At 38.5% G+C, this 17926-nt stretch overlaps 1 protein-coding gene across 2 annotated transcripts; it reads right to left on the reverse strand.

Moving 5' to 3' along the window:
• Window positions 1–452: 452 nt before the first annotated feature.
• On the reverse strand, window positions 453–17743 carry LOC119996209 (protein TIC236, chloroplastic). 2 transcript variants are annotated; one of them, XM_038842761.1, is made up of 24 exons: window positions 17559–17743; window positions 15161–17221; window positions 13858–14056; window positions 13700–13759; window positions 12597–12701; window positions 11561–11701; window positions 10553–10615; window positions 10077–10307; window positions 9905–9988; window positions 9316–9473; window positions 8648–9173; window positions 8221–8391; window positions 8049–8108; window positions 7329–7451; window positions 6286–6561; window positions 6064–6129; window positions 5718–5849; window positions 4294–5115; window positions 3877–4157; window positions 3295–3551; window positions 2219–2457; window positions 1913–2104; window positions 1222–1494; window positions 453–851 (listed from the first exon to the last, which is right to left on the reverse strand). In XM_038842761.1, exons 2-24 carry the CDS (start codon window positions 17101–17103, stop codon window positions 705–707), a joined length of 6549 nt encoding a protein of 2182 aa, XP_038698689.1. In that variant the 5' UTR covers window positions 17104–17221; window positions 17559–17743; the 3' UTR covers window positions 453–704. The 2 variants fall into 2 exon arrangements, with proteins under 2 accessions (XP_038698689.1, XP_038698688.1); XM_038842760.1 differs by having other exon boundaries at window positions 17569–17742.
• Between the last annotated feature and the right edge of the window lie 183 nt (window positions 17744–17926).

The following is a 17926-nucleotide window of genomic DNA, read 5'->3' on the forward strand; positions in this document are numbered from 1 at the left end:
GGGTCAAAACAGCCGGATCAGAAGCTTGAGCCGCAACGAGGGGAGGGAGCGGCTTGGGGCTAGAGGCCCGAACCCACTGCCTTAATAGAGAAGTCCAGAAGATTGAGTCAGCCCAGATCCAGAGCAGGCCTCAAAAGAGGGAACTCAGTAAACCAGCCTGCCCCAAGGAGAGGCCCAAACAGAACCTTGAGAGGGAAAGCCAGCTCATGGAGTGAGAGTCAGAGCAGAGCACAACCTTGGGTCAAAATAAGAGGCCTAAAGAGACAGCCCAAGAGTCTGGATCAAGACTGGGCTAAGTGACGGAGTCCACTTGAAAAAGGGCCCAGTTGTGAGATACACGCCCAAAGGAAAAATAGGGGGTGATGCACGGCCCAAGCCCACACCCGACCCCAAAATTAGAAAAGGAAACCATCTCCCAGGCTTTTATAGTTATACAACTAAATCCTTTCATGTGCGAAATCAAATGCATCCCTCATTGCTGATATTCGCAGCAAAAAAAATTCATTGCTGCTAAATTTTCTGTCTCTGTACAAGCTCACTCCTGAGCAAAAGAATTGATATATTGTACATATATACACTTTTAACTTTACATTCTATTCTCTCTCTTGCTCCCTCTCCCCACTCTCTCTGAGTACATTCAATTTAATGAATACAAATTGAAAGGACGTAATCTCCTACAATGTTCACCTATCATGACGGCCGAGTTACTCCTGCGATGTAGCAGAATATTCAAACATAAGGCGTTTTGATGGTGTAGATTGCAGGAGTACTCGAAGGCGGCTTGTAAGTTGGTATATCAAGGTCCACTGGATTGCCATCTCTGAATCTTTCAATTGCCTGACGATTGATGCCTAAATTGAACAAAAAAAGAAGAAGATAATAGCTTGAGAAGTTTATAAATAACAATAAATCCATAGAACCGCCGTGACTTTAAATGTGAGTATTGGTGAAAGACCATCTAAGAGTACCATCAGGTGACATCTTAGTGCTGGATAATTCTACAATGGGAAAGCAAGGCTCCAGAAGAAACTGATTCGCAGATGAAAGCGGTGGCTCTTATTCTTTTGCTTCCCTAGAGCAAGCAATATTGGTCGCATTTTTCTTCCCTCGTTATTAATATAATTTAATTAACTAACTTCCCGGGAAAGAATTCATTAATTTAGCCACAGCGCTTTCAAGAAATTAAATTCCATAGAAAGAAAGGAATAGGAAATAGAAAACCTGTATGCGTTTGCCAAGCTGGACTTCAACTTCTGTACCAAAGGAAATATTACTAGCCAGAGACTTGAGAGGATCAACGGTGGGATCACCAGAAAGCAAACTAGGGATCTGTGGGGCATGCACCAACCTCCACCTAGCCTGGCCAAACTCCCCCTTCCCTTCTATTCTGGGCATCAGGGTTTCAAGCGTTGCAGTTGCAAGCTTCTTAAAAGCAAGCTGCCCATCCCCTTCCAATATGGACTCTGCCATTTGGCTCTCGAAGACTCTAGCAGCCTGTACAAATGGAAAAAAAAAAATAAAAAAATCTTACAAATTACAATCACAAACAAATTTAAGGTCAACAAATCGCATAAGCTTTCACCTACAACAAAAACATCAGTGTTCAGAAAAATAATATCTAGATCATCTACGAATTATAATTTTTTAAATTTTCAGCAGCAAACAATACAATAGAGAAAGCATCAGAGTGGATGCAACCCAGGTAAATAGAATTTACACGATATGTTTTTTCAAATCTTTCTGTCCACGACATGTAAAATTAGAATCATCTTCGGACCATCCGATTATGCCTCAAGACAGTGCAAAATATAACTGAAAATGGATTTGGTTGCTTCAATTGTTGATTGACAGATCATTCCATTATTTAAGGAAGGTGGATGCTGAAACCGGAATGCAGTATAAGTTATACTACCTCGGTAGGTGAGAGGACATCCTGCTCAACAGAACGGGTGGAGGTCACCACCAGTTTGTCCTGCCAACTGCTGGCTCGACTTTGAATCCTAAATTGTGACTCTGAACCAACTAAAGTTAAATCCAGCATAGGATCTAGACCATGCTCAGGCTCCAATTTTGCTATATTCAAATGATCTCGCTTCAACCTCACCTGAAATTTGAAATGTCTGTGTCAGTACATACAACCTAAACCACAACACCAGCAGACGGAAAAACAACACAAGAAGTTATGATAAGCATAAGAAAATCATAATAGAATACCCACTTGAGTTGCAACGAGATTCACATCACCATTCTCAAAGGCAAGGATGCCTTTAGGTTTTATCCATTTGGGATGTGCACTGCCATTTAGTTCAAGCTCTCCACTGACAGCAAAATTAAGGATCAAAGGATAAACTATTCTCAGCTCTGGTCCTAAAACAAGCTTCAAATCACTAAGGCGGATATCGACATTTGGCTTAATATTAAGGTGCTCCATTTCCTTTTCCACATCGGCCGATTTAACTGCATATTCACAATGTAAAACGTTTTAGTTTACAGTATAAATATACATGACAAGCAGAATAAATAATGTGCGACTTTATTCTATTCAACCACACTCGATATAGCATGTTTGCTTGGGAACTGCAATCAATGAATTCAACTTTTTTATATCCTCGAGAAAGGGCAAATCTATTTTTTTTAAAACATCTGATAATTATTTTCAGATGCAGTAATGCCATAAATAACTATATTCCGTAACAGAACTATGACTATCCCCGGCTTTAGTCATGCCAAAAAATTGAATTGGAAACACAGAATCAGATTTGCAAGCTCTCCTTCAACACATCTAGAACAAGCTTCCACAATTCAATCAATTTGAACATCATCTATATATCTTCCAACATCATTCAATTCAAGAACCAATTAATTGAATTCTCCAATATTTTTTTGAATTCTGAAACTCATATTTGACCATCCTTCAAAATACAGAGCATAATAAAAGTATAAAACCAATAATTGGCAAGAAGGAAATTTTCTAAAAAGCACAAGATCCTTTATGAATGTGATGTTAAAACCATTTGAACATTACTATTTTGTCTCCATGCAAATCTCATATTTGCTTGTGCATATTCAACAGGAAAATTCACATCAAAATTTTTGAAAGGAATTCAACCCCTAACTGTCATAATGTTTTCCTTCTTGTTCATTTTATAAATGTGAAGATTTGAGGGGAAAAAAGGGCATTTCAAATCATCTTTGAGTCCTGACCCAGCTCCCATTCCATGAGAATGAATTTAAATTCAGGTGTAATACAGGCGTCTAAGAGAATTTTTAGGGTATCTAATAAATCAGATGTACCAGAGGTTTGAGGAAATTTGGCCTTTGAAGCTGCTGGTTCTAAACTGAAAAACTGTGAGACATATCGAGAAGCAACTGCTCGATTGACACCGCCACCTGGGAGCCCAGACTGATTTGACGCCACTCTATTGAAAGGAGCAATTCCGCTACCCTTATCGTGTGGTAGATATGCTTCCCCGTGGCTCAGTTTCATATTTCCTGAAATATTTGGTTGCAATATGGAACCAGTTATTTGAAGCTGACTGTCAACCTGGCCACTGAGTTTTGAAAAAATATTAGTTAGATAATTTAAAAAGAACAAAGAGAGAGGGTAAAAGCTATCACAACAGCCAACTAATGAGATGTGGATTGTAAACCCAATAATGAGCATCAACAAAATACACAAGATTGCTATTGCCAAGGAAATTAATGTATTCTTCTCAATGAATAACATGTCAAAGAATCCAGTTGCACCCTGCATGAAGTTACAAATTCTAAAATTTAAAGTGCACTGAAAAAAATTATCAAATTTAAATGGAGGTTAATGCTGCCAACCAACGCATTTTTGCTTAAAGATCCTTATATCAGAAATTAATGTCATACCTTAGAATATTCTTTGCTCGTACTTCCAGAACTTCACATTTCAAGTCAATTTTATCGTCAAAAGAAGCTTCATTTGTTCTAAGGGGCAGACAACCTTTGATGAACAGCTTCCCCCTCCTGCTTACCCTGCTCTCTATCGAAGTGATGCATAACCTATTTGATTTCACGCTTAGCGTGCCGCCAAAGTTGGTAAGCGGCTTCCGAAGCACCGGTGAAGACATAGATGCCCTATGGAATGATGCAGATCCATCGAGAACAGGTTGTTCTACTGTACCTCTGACCTATTTATTCAAAATTCATCAGCAGATATACAAAAAAATATCTTCATATTTGAAATAACACTTTTTTACTGCAAGTGTGTTATAAAAATAGCCAGACGAGGTGAAGACTATCAAAAACTATCTTGAACTAACCCACCTGAAGCATAATGTCAGCATTGCCATGAAGCCAGTTGACATAAGGAGATAAAGCTGTTAATAACAACATTCCTCCATCCTTGATATCAGCATCGACCCTAACTTCTCCCGCATCTAAGAAGCTCCAATTTAAACCTTTAAGGCTTTCAGCTAATTGAGTATTCCAACCCTCTTCATTTCTCCCTCTGAAAACTTTCCTTTCATTGGGTTCATCAGCAGATACTCCAACCCTTTCCTTCATCCTGCCAGAGACCCAAGTTGTGGTTTTATCCGTTTCAGTATCTGCTTCCTCTAACATGTTATTTTGAAGAAAAATAACAGGAATGCTTCCTTGTATATGCACATGGCCATTTTGTATTATGGGTTCAAATTTGGCATTGAACAAAAAACGACTGGTTGAGGTGAGGGAAGAAACAACTTCAGCTCGTCCGAGGTCAATTCCTCCAATGGCACCATCCAGGAGCCTTACCTGGACATCACATTCTGGTTTTGCTAGACTTCCTCTTAAGTCTCCTTCCATGTAGAGTATACCCCGAATAGGGGCTAACAGTTGTCGCAAAGAATGAACTACATTAGTCGCTGAAGATTCAATAACCTGAACAATTGTTGGCACTAAGCTAACAGGAAAATTTAGAACAGCAAAATGAAGATTGGTTTTTGGCCCTAATAAAGTCCCATCGGCATGGATAGTGGCATCATCCTTTTGAATTAAAATTCTCTCAAGGCGCAAGCCATCATCATTGCTATATGCCCCAACAGCGAGAACACGTTGAGTTTTGTAGGATCCCCATTCCCAGTCCTCCCCATGGAAGTCAAATTCCGCCTGAAAAATATAAACAATAAGAACAGCAAGAATAAGATAAATATGCCAAATAGCAAGGATGTTCTTTTCCATTACGAAATATTGTTCCAGAAAAAACTAGTATCCCCCTGCTCCTCAATAACTCAAGCACTTAGTAAATCTTAATATAGAAGTTCACAACACAAAAGGGTCACATGATACAGTGAACAGTTAAATAATTAATGAAAAAACATATACAGTTTTCCGATATGCGTGTACATATGTATTGGAACTCTTTTATATATGCCCAAGTCCAAACAAAACAATGGCTATGGTGAAGTAGCTAATGTAAAGAAACTTCACTGCATGCTAGTGATGATAAAGAACTTTTCCTTGATATGAGAAAAATAAATAGATAACAATAACTACTTTGACAAACACCTTCTAAGTTCTAACACAAGTAAACTACAAGAGGACAAAAAATTAACTAATAACAAGTGTGCATAAAGGTTCTTGTTACCCCACAAACAATAGTCTATGCATTCCTACAGCCCAAACATTGAGGATGGCAATCTGTATCTTCAAAATTCAGAAAATCTTGAATTTCAACTACTTCACATCATTACGCAACTGAAAACAAATACCATGGTGTCGCCGTTGCCACCTCCACTGGCATCAAGAGAGGCATGCCAGCGCCCTTTAAGTTCAGCCAAGCCTGGAAGACTCAAGTCTTCAAGAATTACTTCGTTTGACGGAGCATTATGTCCCTGTATTACCTGTAAAATATAGAGCCCTTAAATTTGTAGAAACAAAGTGCAGCATGACCATAATTTACCTTCACTGCAGTCCACAATCCAAATTACAACACCACTGGAAAGGAAGTACGGAAGAAACATTTCACTTTACATATGTGAGCATCAAGTCAAATGCACCAAGGGTCCAGCCTTTTAAAAGAAATGAAGACATTGCAATTCACCAACAAAGTATTACCTCAAGCAAGTCTTGAAGACTGTTAGTATCTAATCCCACTGACTGTAAACTTTGAATAAAAAGGTCCTGCAGAGAAGACAAGCACTGTGAGAACATTGTAACTGAGAAGTTTCTACTTCAGAAATTTCAGGAGTGGACAAAAAGTAAGCAACCATGTATTTCTAAGCTACTTTCATACTTTTATCAAAACATATATCTACCAGCGATTAAGCAAATTATAACCTTTGATCTAGAACGAACAGCAGGATCTGTGCTTCGAGAAAGAAGTCTTGCAAGGGGCAGCATCTCAGCAACCTCTGCTCGAGGAACTACAAGCCTTATTCTCCACCTTCCCATGGAAGATATAACACTACCTAAATTCCCAGTCATTGCCCTTTTAAACAAGCCACCATTTTCCTTTTCAGCAGCAGTCCGATCTCGGGAGCCGGGCAAAACATATTCACCTTGAAGCTCGTAACGACTATTGCTTTGTTCCAAAACAGTTTTTTCAACAGTGATCTAAACAAAGTACCACCCAGAACAACATCAGAAACATCATTCCCAGTGGCACATTTTGCATTAAAAGAAATTGAACATACGGACATTAATGCACATAACAAGCAATAGAAAAGAATTTTGTTACTCGTCTTGCAGCATACAAGTATATCCTTGTTCCCTAAAAAAATCGATTAAGAAGTATGCACAGTCCAATAAGATTTCCTCAGCAGAGAAAAGGGAGAAAAGAACAATCATAAGATGCTAGAGATGTTACTATAGTAATTCTTTTCCTTTTAGTGTTATTCTTTTCCTTTTAGTGTTACCTTTCTCTATTCATACATTCTTTCTTGTCACAACTGTTGTCATTGTGGTTATTTGATATAAACAAGTTATTGCTACAAGAAGTTAATGACAGGTGAAGTTAAACTCATTCAGCATTTTCTTTTATTGATATAACTTGAAGTGATAATAGTTAAGAAATGAATTGGATCTGGATCAATAATATGAACTATTATTTTAGGGCAAGAACCAAAGAACAATGAATATAAGAAAAGAGGTTAGCTGTTGCATCCAATTCAAGATACATTCCGGAAAAAAAATCCCTATCAGAATATAAATAGAAAATAAAGATTTACATTGACAAGAGGCATTAATGGAACAACATGCAGCTGGACAAACAGATAGATCTATGCAAACACTTGGTAATAGGACTTTGAGGAAGATGATTTAAGCGAAAGTAATACAATAAATAGCAGAAAAATCGAATGAACAAATGTTTAGGCTCTCACCACATCTCCACTCCATCTAGCAGCCACCTCTAAGGCTTCACCAAGAATACCGCTGAACTTTGGCCGGAGTACAGATAAAATACCATGACCCCTTCTCTTCTGAAGATTAAGCTGAATTTCTGCCTGAAAGTAAGCAAGCAGCTAATGACTTGTAAATTTTATTTCACTGGACGCTAAGTGAAGTTGTTAAACTCTGAATAGATCATATGTCCAACAATTAGCATAGGATTAGTATGAGTAGAAGCGATTCACAAGCAACAGAATAGATGCAATGATTTGAAGACATCCACACCCTTGGGAAAAATTCCCCACAAGAGAGGAAAGACAAAATCCCAATGAAAAGAACCAACTGTTCTTGCAGGCATCTCATACTCTTAAGGACAAGGTCCACCTTTTATTTTTGTTAAATATGGCGGGTGGAGGTAAAGCCATCGAAGAACACATTGATAGGGGCCCGCTCCGATACCATGTTAAATTTGGATTTATAGTGGCTCATACACTCCCCCTAAAAGGACATATTAGAGAGAGTGGAGGGTACCACATATATGCATATATACAATTCACCCAAACTAGACGATGTGAGACATTTACCTCTTAACACTTTTGATAAGTAAAATAAATGCTAGAACACGACAAGGTCCACCTTATGAAGTGTGCACAAGAGAGGATCAAGAAAAGTGAGCAATATATAACAAATATAAAAAGGCTATGATAGATCACCCTTTGTATTGTTCCACGAAGTGAAGCCAGCTCCAATTCATCAAGCGGCAAATTGCGCACCTACAGCCAGCTCATAAAATGCAGGAAAGTTACTAACCTACATTTCAAAAATTAGAAAAGACTTAAAAAAGAAAATAGCATTATTCTCTCTGAGAGCAAGATTTAGGAATACCTCCAATGTAGCAGAATGTGACGGTTGAAAACAAACATTAGCTCTTAGTTGTCCTTTCTGAAGGGAAAAGGAAAAGGATTTTCTATTCTGTGAGTTATCTTCACAACTAGGCTGTAAAGGCCCTACAATCTCAACTGCAAGACTTTCATCAGGCCGGCCTTTGGCATCCAACTGCACTATGGAAAGAAGTAAGATTTTAATAGATTAATAAGTGACATAAAGAAGCTACAACAGAATATAATTGGAGTAAAGACTCGCTTTATATTTATCTTAGTCATACCCATTATTCAAACAGATAAAATATACTGCAACATAAACAAAAGCACGGAGAGTACTTTTTCACATGATAGTATCGCACAAAAAGTGGAGGAGAGAGCAGAATTAAAAGGACTAATTTTTTCATGCAAGAACCTTCCTAAGAAATTACCTTGATAAGATCATGAGAAATGCTCAACTGTCCAATCAATTGGGGTGCCAACATCAACTGATTCAGTCGGAGACCCGACACTGAGATTTCACCGCCAAGAATTTTTGAGTTTCCATGCTCTATGATTTGTTCATGTTCTATGTTATTTTCAGGATCCAAATCTTGCTCTTTCTTAATACTACAAGGGCTGAGAACCTTCCCCTGAAATTTGATTTTCCCGGTTGCCTTTAGATGTGCAGGTCTCGGAGAATCATAAGGATAAGAAACCACACTGAAAACCTCAAAACCACGCATACGTAAATCCAGCTCAACTCCATCAAGAACAAATGGTACAGCACTCTTAACATCAAAATCTTGTCGATTTAGCCAATACTCATCAGGAAAATGCGATAGAATTTTAGTGTACAATTCGAAGGCAACGGATGAAGAATTAATGGTAATACAATCATGTGAGATGACAATATCTCCACGCGCATCGCTAAATGACCCTTCAGCTTTAGGAGCAATCCACTTGATGTCAAACCTCCTATGTGAAAAACAACACATAAGCCTACCCTAACTATAAAGAGCATCACTTAACGGACACAAGCAAAATAATCATAAAATTCAAAACAAAATACATCAATAAACTCCAACCAACAATTAGAAGGATGGCCTATAAAGCATACGGTTTCAAAAGAGATCCAGAAACTTTTGTTTCTCCGCTCAAGTCCCCTAGTTTGAATGGCATCAAATGAAGGTAGCCTGGTATATATCGATGCATAATGTTATCAAAAGACAAGCTGCCAGAGAAATTCACATCTACTGCTGCATCATCGACTTCACCCTGTGAAAAACGTATATTATAATTAGAAATGTAGTAGTCACTTTCTGATCACAAAAGAATAAAATCTTTTCATTATTCAAATTCCATTTTAATCACTCATCAGAAACTGAAATGTTATTGAAATGCTACTGCTGTCAACCAATGTGAGAGAGAGAGAGAGATCACCAAACCAAAAGAACGCTGATTAAACCAAAAGAATGCTGATCATAACGAAAAGATCATTGAACTAAAAGACTAGATAGGATTAGCAATAAAGAAAGTCCAAAAAGAATACTAAACACGCATGTTATCAAAGAAGATATATACAAAAACATATTGGGATGAAGAAACATAAAGACACACAAACAAAAATCTATATAATCAACCCTGTTTCATTGAGAACGAAAAAAGAAGGAAAAGCCAAGATTGACAACCCACAAGTTATGACATACCTCTGGGCAGATCCATGCATTCCCTGCCCCTCGAATTTCACCACCATCCACGAGGCTTGCTCTAATTCCATACAAATCGGCAACCTATCATTTGCAGATGCATTCAAATGGTACACTAGCAAATGAAGAGTGATCAATTTGGACATGTTAATAACACTCACAGGTAACTTACACAATTGTCAGTGTTATATGTGAAATTAGCCGATACATACGAAAATGGAACACGGTCAAATGCAGCAACTGCACCAGCCTCTTTACTTTTAAACATTGCTTCAGATGCAGAGGATGCAGGGACATCTGAACCTGAATGAGTCATCTTCCTCGAAACCATACCACTTCCCACAAATATTGGTGCATCAAGTGGACCTTGACAATTAAATACAGCCGTTATGGAACCAGCAAGCTGCAATCAACAAAGATGGAGCTATATCAACCTACTCCTCTTTCCCCCTCTATTTTCTGTTTTTCTTTATTGGGTGAAGAGGAATATAGAATAACAGACGTATTATCCTGATTAACAAGTAATACTGTAATACATCAAATTTAAAAATGATCTTAGCCGAAGTTATAAAATAGTATACAAAACTTTCAGAAGAAGAGGATACATGAATAATCAAGAGAATGATGTCGAACTCAAGATAAACATACTGGGAACACCAAAGGCTTCATCTTGAAAGTTCTCATCAAGGCATTTACTTCAACACAGGGAACCTGGAATTTAAGTAGTAATACAGAACATATGAGATAAAAAATTAACAATGCTACAAGTAAATTTAATAAGCCACGGAAAATTGTCTTTCAGGACACTTGAATATATAACTTTGAAAATCCTTTTTTTCAATTAATTGCTTAGTCGTTCAGTACAAAATAGGAACAACACATAGTATTCAATGAAAGAAAGAGAACAACAGATAAAATTATTAGAATGGAATAATCCAAGAGTGACCCACTGACCTTATGGAGTTGGGACTTGGGATATAGAAAAGAAAGAGGAAATAATGGGATATACAAAAGAGTTTTGTTTTGGGAAGAAGCATCATCTGGGAGGAAGCCTCTCAAGTGCAATTTCCGTCCCTTCTTGCTCTTGCTCTAAACAAAGAAGCTTTGATGAAGAACGATCTTCAAGCACAAAATAGAGAGACTTCCAGGAATGTTCTTGGCATAAAAGAGGCAGTCGATTGGGGCTTGAGGACATTCTTCAAATTTTTTCAAAAAAAATTATGAGACAAACTAATCCCAAATGTTAAAGATAGATTTGAAGTGGAGAAGGTGAGATTCATGGTCAAAATTTATCATCTGCTTCTATCAAGGGAAACAAGAGAAAGGGTGGATTTTCCATAAGAAAAATACTTGGAAGAAAAAAAATTCTGATGGAAGTTGCAATTATTCGCTCACGAGGCTTCTTGGGAAGAATAGTAAGCCCAGGGAATCAACAAAAATGAGCAAAGCCTTAACTCAAGCAGCTCTATATGTGAAGGGGAGGGAACCCTCCAAACAACAATGAATCTCAAAGTTACTTAACCAGAAATCCAAATTATCAACCTCTTAATCAAGAAAAAGATTATATTGGTTAATAAACCGGATTTAAGAATACTATCAGGGAAAATTACATATTTAAAATCCTTTTTGGATGCAATTACATATCTAATAACATACCTGACACATCAGATGAAACTCCCCTTCCTCGGGATGAATACCAAAATCTCCAGAAGCTTCTAAGGGAACATTGCCGAACCAGCCACTTGAATTATGCAAAAATATTCGTTGTCCACGAAAGCATAAACTGGCCGAAATGTCCTGTAGAAGAACCATAGCATAACATTATAATTCCCAACCACTTAAAAGAATGAGCTTTTGGACCTCTGACAACATAAGGACAGCAACTGTGATCATTAGGACGCATTAATCTTATCAGAAAAGTTCCTCAATTATGCTTAGAATATTTTGCTTTGCTGCAGATGGCACAAGGGTGAAGCTTAGAGTAAACATGATATTGACCAACAAATTGCAGTCAGGTAAAGAAATAGCAGTTGGTTTCATGTAGGGCTGCAACTTGTTGACTCTATGCCAGAATGTACATTCCTTCTCTTCTCAACCAGTATTGACCAAGATCTACTCACCGTTATTCCTATTGTAGCCCATGACGCCTACGGCCTACACCTCCAGCTACCCTAGGTTTTATATTTTCATTAATAATGCAAAGACCCATCCCAGGATTTTATATGCCATGTTCTCCAGGAATAATGCAGCTGATCGAATTTTTACTTTCAGAAGGATGGGGGAAACATAGAAATATTAATTATTTCGTGGAGACATACATTTCACAATTCCTAGAAACAGTCTCTCCATATATTATGTGGCGGTAAGGCTGTGTACATATTGCTTGTCCCCTCCCCAGCCACTGTGGGAGGCTTGTACATGTGAGTTGTTTAATTAACCTTTAACGTATACATACATTTCATCATACAACGAAAAGGATCATAATATGCAACCAAAGAAATAATTTTATTGGAACACCATGAAGGTGCCAGAAAGAAGCAAGCATATTAAAGAATACATTGCACCACGTAAAAATTCTACCCAACAAAATGACATTTATCTAGTTGTCAATGCATGTGGTGTACAGCAGAAGTTCTCAATAGATAAAAAAAAAGGAGGAAAGGATTTCAGAACAGATGAAACTAATACATACAGAAAACCATGATGGAGCATCAATTGTTTGAAATGCCAATCCTGTCACATCAAGCTGTCCATGAAAATCAGGAAAAGTTTCCTCCCTTGACATGCACATGTGAACCTGCAAACAGGATGTTATACAACTCAAGAAGTAGAGTCTAAAAGTCGACTAGCATATTGTAGCATAGTCATTTACCCATTTTCATAAACATGAGGAGCGTGAAGATTAAGAATCAGGAAAAAAAAAATACTAAGAAAAATAAGAACATATCCTGCATGGAAACTTCAGATCCTATTCCAATGTGAGAGAATTCTGAAGGACTAGTTGAATATTTTACTACATGTTAAGACAGATAATTGTGAAGCTTTTTCAGAATGTCAACCATCCAACTGCAATCTATATGTACAGTAACACTAGTAATATGTAAAAATTATGTGAAATGCCCCAACCCAACAAGTTAACTTATTGGGTTGAATGACAAAATTACTGATAGAGTCGCGCCCATACACGCTTAGCACCCAAGGCCCAACCGACACCCACCCATATGGGCCGGCTGTACCCAAGGCCTCCCAGCCCATACTAGAAAACTTTGGGTACTAAGGGAGGCCCATACCTCCCCCTATAAACAACACCTTAGCTCCCACATCTTTCGATGTGGGACAATCCTATCAATACCCTCCCCTTCAAGACCAACGCCCACGTTGGTCGTGCACCATGGTCGACCACTCCGGCAGGCGCACCCCCGTTGGTCGAGCACCATGGCCGGCCACTCCACAGGCGCGGCCCCAAGTTGAAGGCACAACAGGATCATGCTTCGATACCATTGATAGAGTCGCGCCCATACACGCTTAGCACCCAAGGCCCAACCGACACCCACCCATATGGGCCGGCTGTACCCAAGGCCTCCCAGCCCATACTAGAAAACCTTGGGTACTAAGGGAGGCCCATACCTCCCCCTATAAACAACACCTTAGCTCCCACATCTTTCGATGTGGGACAATCCTATCAATTACTAATCTAAGCAACAATAAATAACTCCTTCAACGGTAAATTTGAGATATACTCTTGCATTATTTTTTAGAAATAAAGGGAAAATCAAATCAAAGTTAGAAAAGCACCTCACCGGTAGCTCTCCCTTTGGACCAGGTGATTGGAATTTCTAAAATCCTTTCAAAGAGCTGCAGAGAATGCACATGAAGATTCATAAAACTCAAGTTGCATACAGTAGATAGCAAGACATTTTCTTAGTCACATTTACATATACTGTGAATAGTACCGGCACAAAGAGGTTAACAACTTTCAAATTCGCATGCCAATTCTGTTCTACACTGTCGACAAAAACATCTGCAGATAACCAGCCACCATCTTCAGATAAACAATCTGACCTCCACATCTTACAGTTGCCACTCAGTTGTACATGCACACGGCCATAGTGGTTTTGGAACTTCACGTGTCCATTAACATTCTCCATCTCTCTAAAACACCTCAGATAAGAATCAACCCATAGCATAGTGGAACAAATAAAATTGCAACAGAGAGTACATCATTAAACAAAACCATTTGGTTCTCGATTTCCAGGAAAAGACAGGCCAGCAGTCATAAGTCAAACTATTATCAGAATGCTGCATTAGTAGACCACTATGGTCAAAGAACAATCAATTTCATTGGCAATCCAATTCCCACAGTTCCAGCAACCACATCACAAAGACACATAGGAGCCATTTTCGAAAAATTTCAAGAGAAAAGCCTAAAATCCGCATTACAACCTGTGAAAGTATGAGAGTAGATGACAAAAAAAAGGTAACATAAAGACAAATGAAAAATGTCAAATGTCCAATGTATATTACAGCAGATTACAAAATAATAGAAGACAAACCAGCAGCTAATCTAAGATGATATAGACATGACCAATGTTTGATCTGGCACATATATGCCTTCCCAACTTAGCAACAATCTCAGACAAGGGAAAGAAAAACTGCTTGATCAAAAGTAGACTCTCTTTAATTATATATGTATTAGGAAATAGTACAAAACTGACTCTCGAGAGAAGATGATGGGAGGCATTCGTAAATGAGGAAAAAAAATTTATGTATTAAACAAATAAATTCTCAGCCTGTTATTTATTTTATACTTTGGTGCATCCCCTTGATACCTCTTATCAGTCAATTCCTATCGCAATAAACAAGATAAAAATCATAACAAAATCAGTAACTCAACTTTTCTTTTCTTTTTTGTAATCAGAAACTCAACTTGACTAATCAATGCTATCATATCCGAAATTTGAAGCAAGTTCTTTCTAAATCTGCTAATCATAATAAGTGAATCGAGAATAAAAAGTATGTGAGGTTGCTTAAAGGTATCCCTTTCTTAATATTTTTGAAGTTAGACTGTCCGACTAGTTATGCTGGTTGAGCAGTTCAGCCAATTACTAACTCGGTAATCCAGCTCCATGGGATGATGAGAGTACAAAAAAACAAAGTTAACAAAGCCAAACCAGGACACATAGCTAAAGAGTGTAAATATAATTGATGTCTTGTTTAAAATAAAGCAATGGATGCATGTTAAGAAATTGTTCTCACCTAGGCTCCCTGTCACCATAGGCAAGTAGCATCAAAGTTCCACCCTTGAAATGAATAGAATCCAGTGTAACTGGAAGTGCCCTCTCAATGCTTTTAGTCTCTTTTATATCTACCCCATCAATAAGTTCTTCAACAATGTCTTCCACTTTTGGACCCATGCCTGAATTCAGCTCTCGTAAAGGAGCAACAAGACGAGATGATAAGACCTCCCAGATATTTCTCAAAAAATAAGGTAAGCCAGATTTCAAACTCATGGGCCAAACAGGAAGTGAATGGTTTATTGACCTAGGCTTGAGCTGCATGAAAGTTGAATTTTTAGAAGTATGATCTCCTTGACCATCAGATACATTGACAACTAGTGCATCCTCTCGGTTTATAAAACAACAATCAGAATTAAAATTACTTGCAACATTACCACCGGGTAGCGAACCTTCACCACCTGAAATATTTCCACTACGCGGCAAATTCTCACTGAATTGTCCAACTCTATTGAGTCTATCTACAGTCATAAGAAATGGGTCACGGATAAAGTCAAAACGGTTTATACAACCATTTATTTTAATTTCAGAATCTTTATCATCTTTTCCATCCTGGTTATCATTTTCTAGAGGTCTGCTGCCACAACTTGAGTCTGCATTAGCATCATCTTCCGTTTTTGATAAAAGGTTGTCAAGGCTTATAACTTCACAAGCTGCAGAGGAATAAACAGAGTGGTAATCAAACTTCCCATGAGATAGACCCTGGAAATGGAAAAGAGCCGCTGATGCACTACGCTCGAGGATTCGCCTTTTGGCAGTAACACCAGCGACAGAGAAATCACTTCCATTAGCCTTCCTCTTAAGTTTGTGCTTCCCAGGCCCTTTAATCACTGCGGACCAGAATTTTAGCCCTGCGCCTGGAATTTTTACACCAAATGATTTCTCTAGATCTGCATGCTTCATATCATAATCAACACCTGTATCCATGCACTGATGATCTCTCCAGTGCATCTTCTCGTCCACGCACAAAAAAGACTTTGACCTGGTTAAATCAATTGAATGACTTGAATTTTCATTCAACACATTATCTTCAGAATAACCAGAACCTTTTCCTGTAACAATATAACCCAATTCTGCAGCTTCCTGAGCATCATCATCCCTTTGTTTGGCCCAGCAAGCAGCTGCTTCCTCTCTAGCAATCCTTCGTGTTTTCGTCCGATAGTCAATTCCTTCTTCAGTTGAAAAATGTCTCTGTAAGCCATCACCTTCAGATGAGGGTAATCCTAACCATGTAAAATCTTTCTTTTGTGCAACCAAAAGAGTTGGATGAGACAAAACTGCATCAACTACAATCTTTCCCCTTCTCAAACTGGCCAAAGGGAGAACACGAATCTTCATTGTAGGGACCTCACTGCAAGAAAACTCCTCGTTATGAGGACCAAGTGAACATGCATCCAACGTAATGCTCAAAGGCGACACCCTCCGAACCTTGCCAAAATCAATCTCGCGCTGAATATATTCAGTGAGCGTGGAGCAAACAGAAGGCAAAAGCTTGGCTTCTACAAAACCCTTGGCCTTTGTCTGCCCGTACCAAACCAATAAGCACACCCCAGATATTACAGACACAAATACAGAACATCTTACTAACAGCAACCCCTCTTTCCACAAAGGGGCCAGAGAAATTGCAAGAGCCTTGCTCCTCATAAAAGGCTCTCTCACACAGTTCAACTCCGACCCATTCCTCGATGCAATTGCCTTCCTCAATATCTCTACATTTTTGCCACAAAAATGTGAAAACTTGATTGCCTGAGCTATCCAATCATTCTGCTTCTTCGCAAATATTCGCTTGCGATAAGGGGCTCTCGCCAACTGGCTTTTTGGGAAATATATAGAATTCTCATTCCTACCACTTAGAGAGCTATAAAGTGGAGTCCCAATAAATGGGCTATCGAGCGTTAGGCTCATTTTGTTGCCTAAAAAAAATAACCTCCAAAAAATAGCAACTCATCAGCTGGGGGCCAAGAACCTGCTCTTAGTCCCCTAATCACGTCACAACATAGTAGAATCACCCAGCATCCAGATCCTATTAGAAGTCACAAAATTAAAAAATATTTCACCAAATTAGTACCATCCTGAAAACTACCAAAAAAACAGTCAAGTATGAGTTCAGTTTCCTGTAAAGAGAAACTCCAAAGAGCGATATCCTATATCAGCACATTCAAAAAAGTAAACTAGATTTTCTTTATTTCCTTTTCCACCAATTTCTTGCAAAAGATTACAAAACTGAACGTCCAGGTATCCAATAAACGCCATCTAGCCAACAATCGAAGGAAGAGCATAGCAGTACGCCTACGCACTTGGTGGGCACATGCCTCAACATTGAGGACAAAAAAATAAGGATAAATATGCAACAACAGAACCTGAAGATACCCGGATTGAGAAATTCGCGATTGTTGAGAGATTGTTTGTATACGTTTCTTCCGTCGACAACTTCTTATTCGCGCCCTTGTTGCAGAGTATAGAGAGGAGGGGTGGGGGTGGCTTTCGCGCTCGGGTTTCTTGCGATTGCTTGAGTTGATTTTTTGTCTGGTTTTCCACTTTTCCTAATCGGACTGGGAAGGAAAAGGCCTGAGACGAGTGGTGGCCGAAGATTTCCTAATTGGACTTGGAAGGGAAACGAAATAAACGGGCCGACACAGAGTCCCGAGCCCTAAAGCGATAGTAACCTTTTCTTTTTATTATTTGTTTTGTTTGTAATTTGTAACGTTGGGATTTTCAGAATTCCCAA

Source organism: Tripterygium wilfordii, chromosome 4 (assembly GCF_013401445.1).
Source record: "Tripterygium wilfordii isolate XIE 37 chromosome 4, ASM1340144v1, whole genome shotgun sequence".
Taxonomy (NCBI): Eukaryota; Viridiplantae; Streptophyta; class Magnoliopsida; order Celastrales; family Celastraceae; genus Tripterygium; species Tripterygium wilfordii.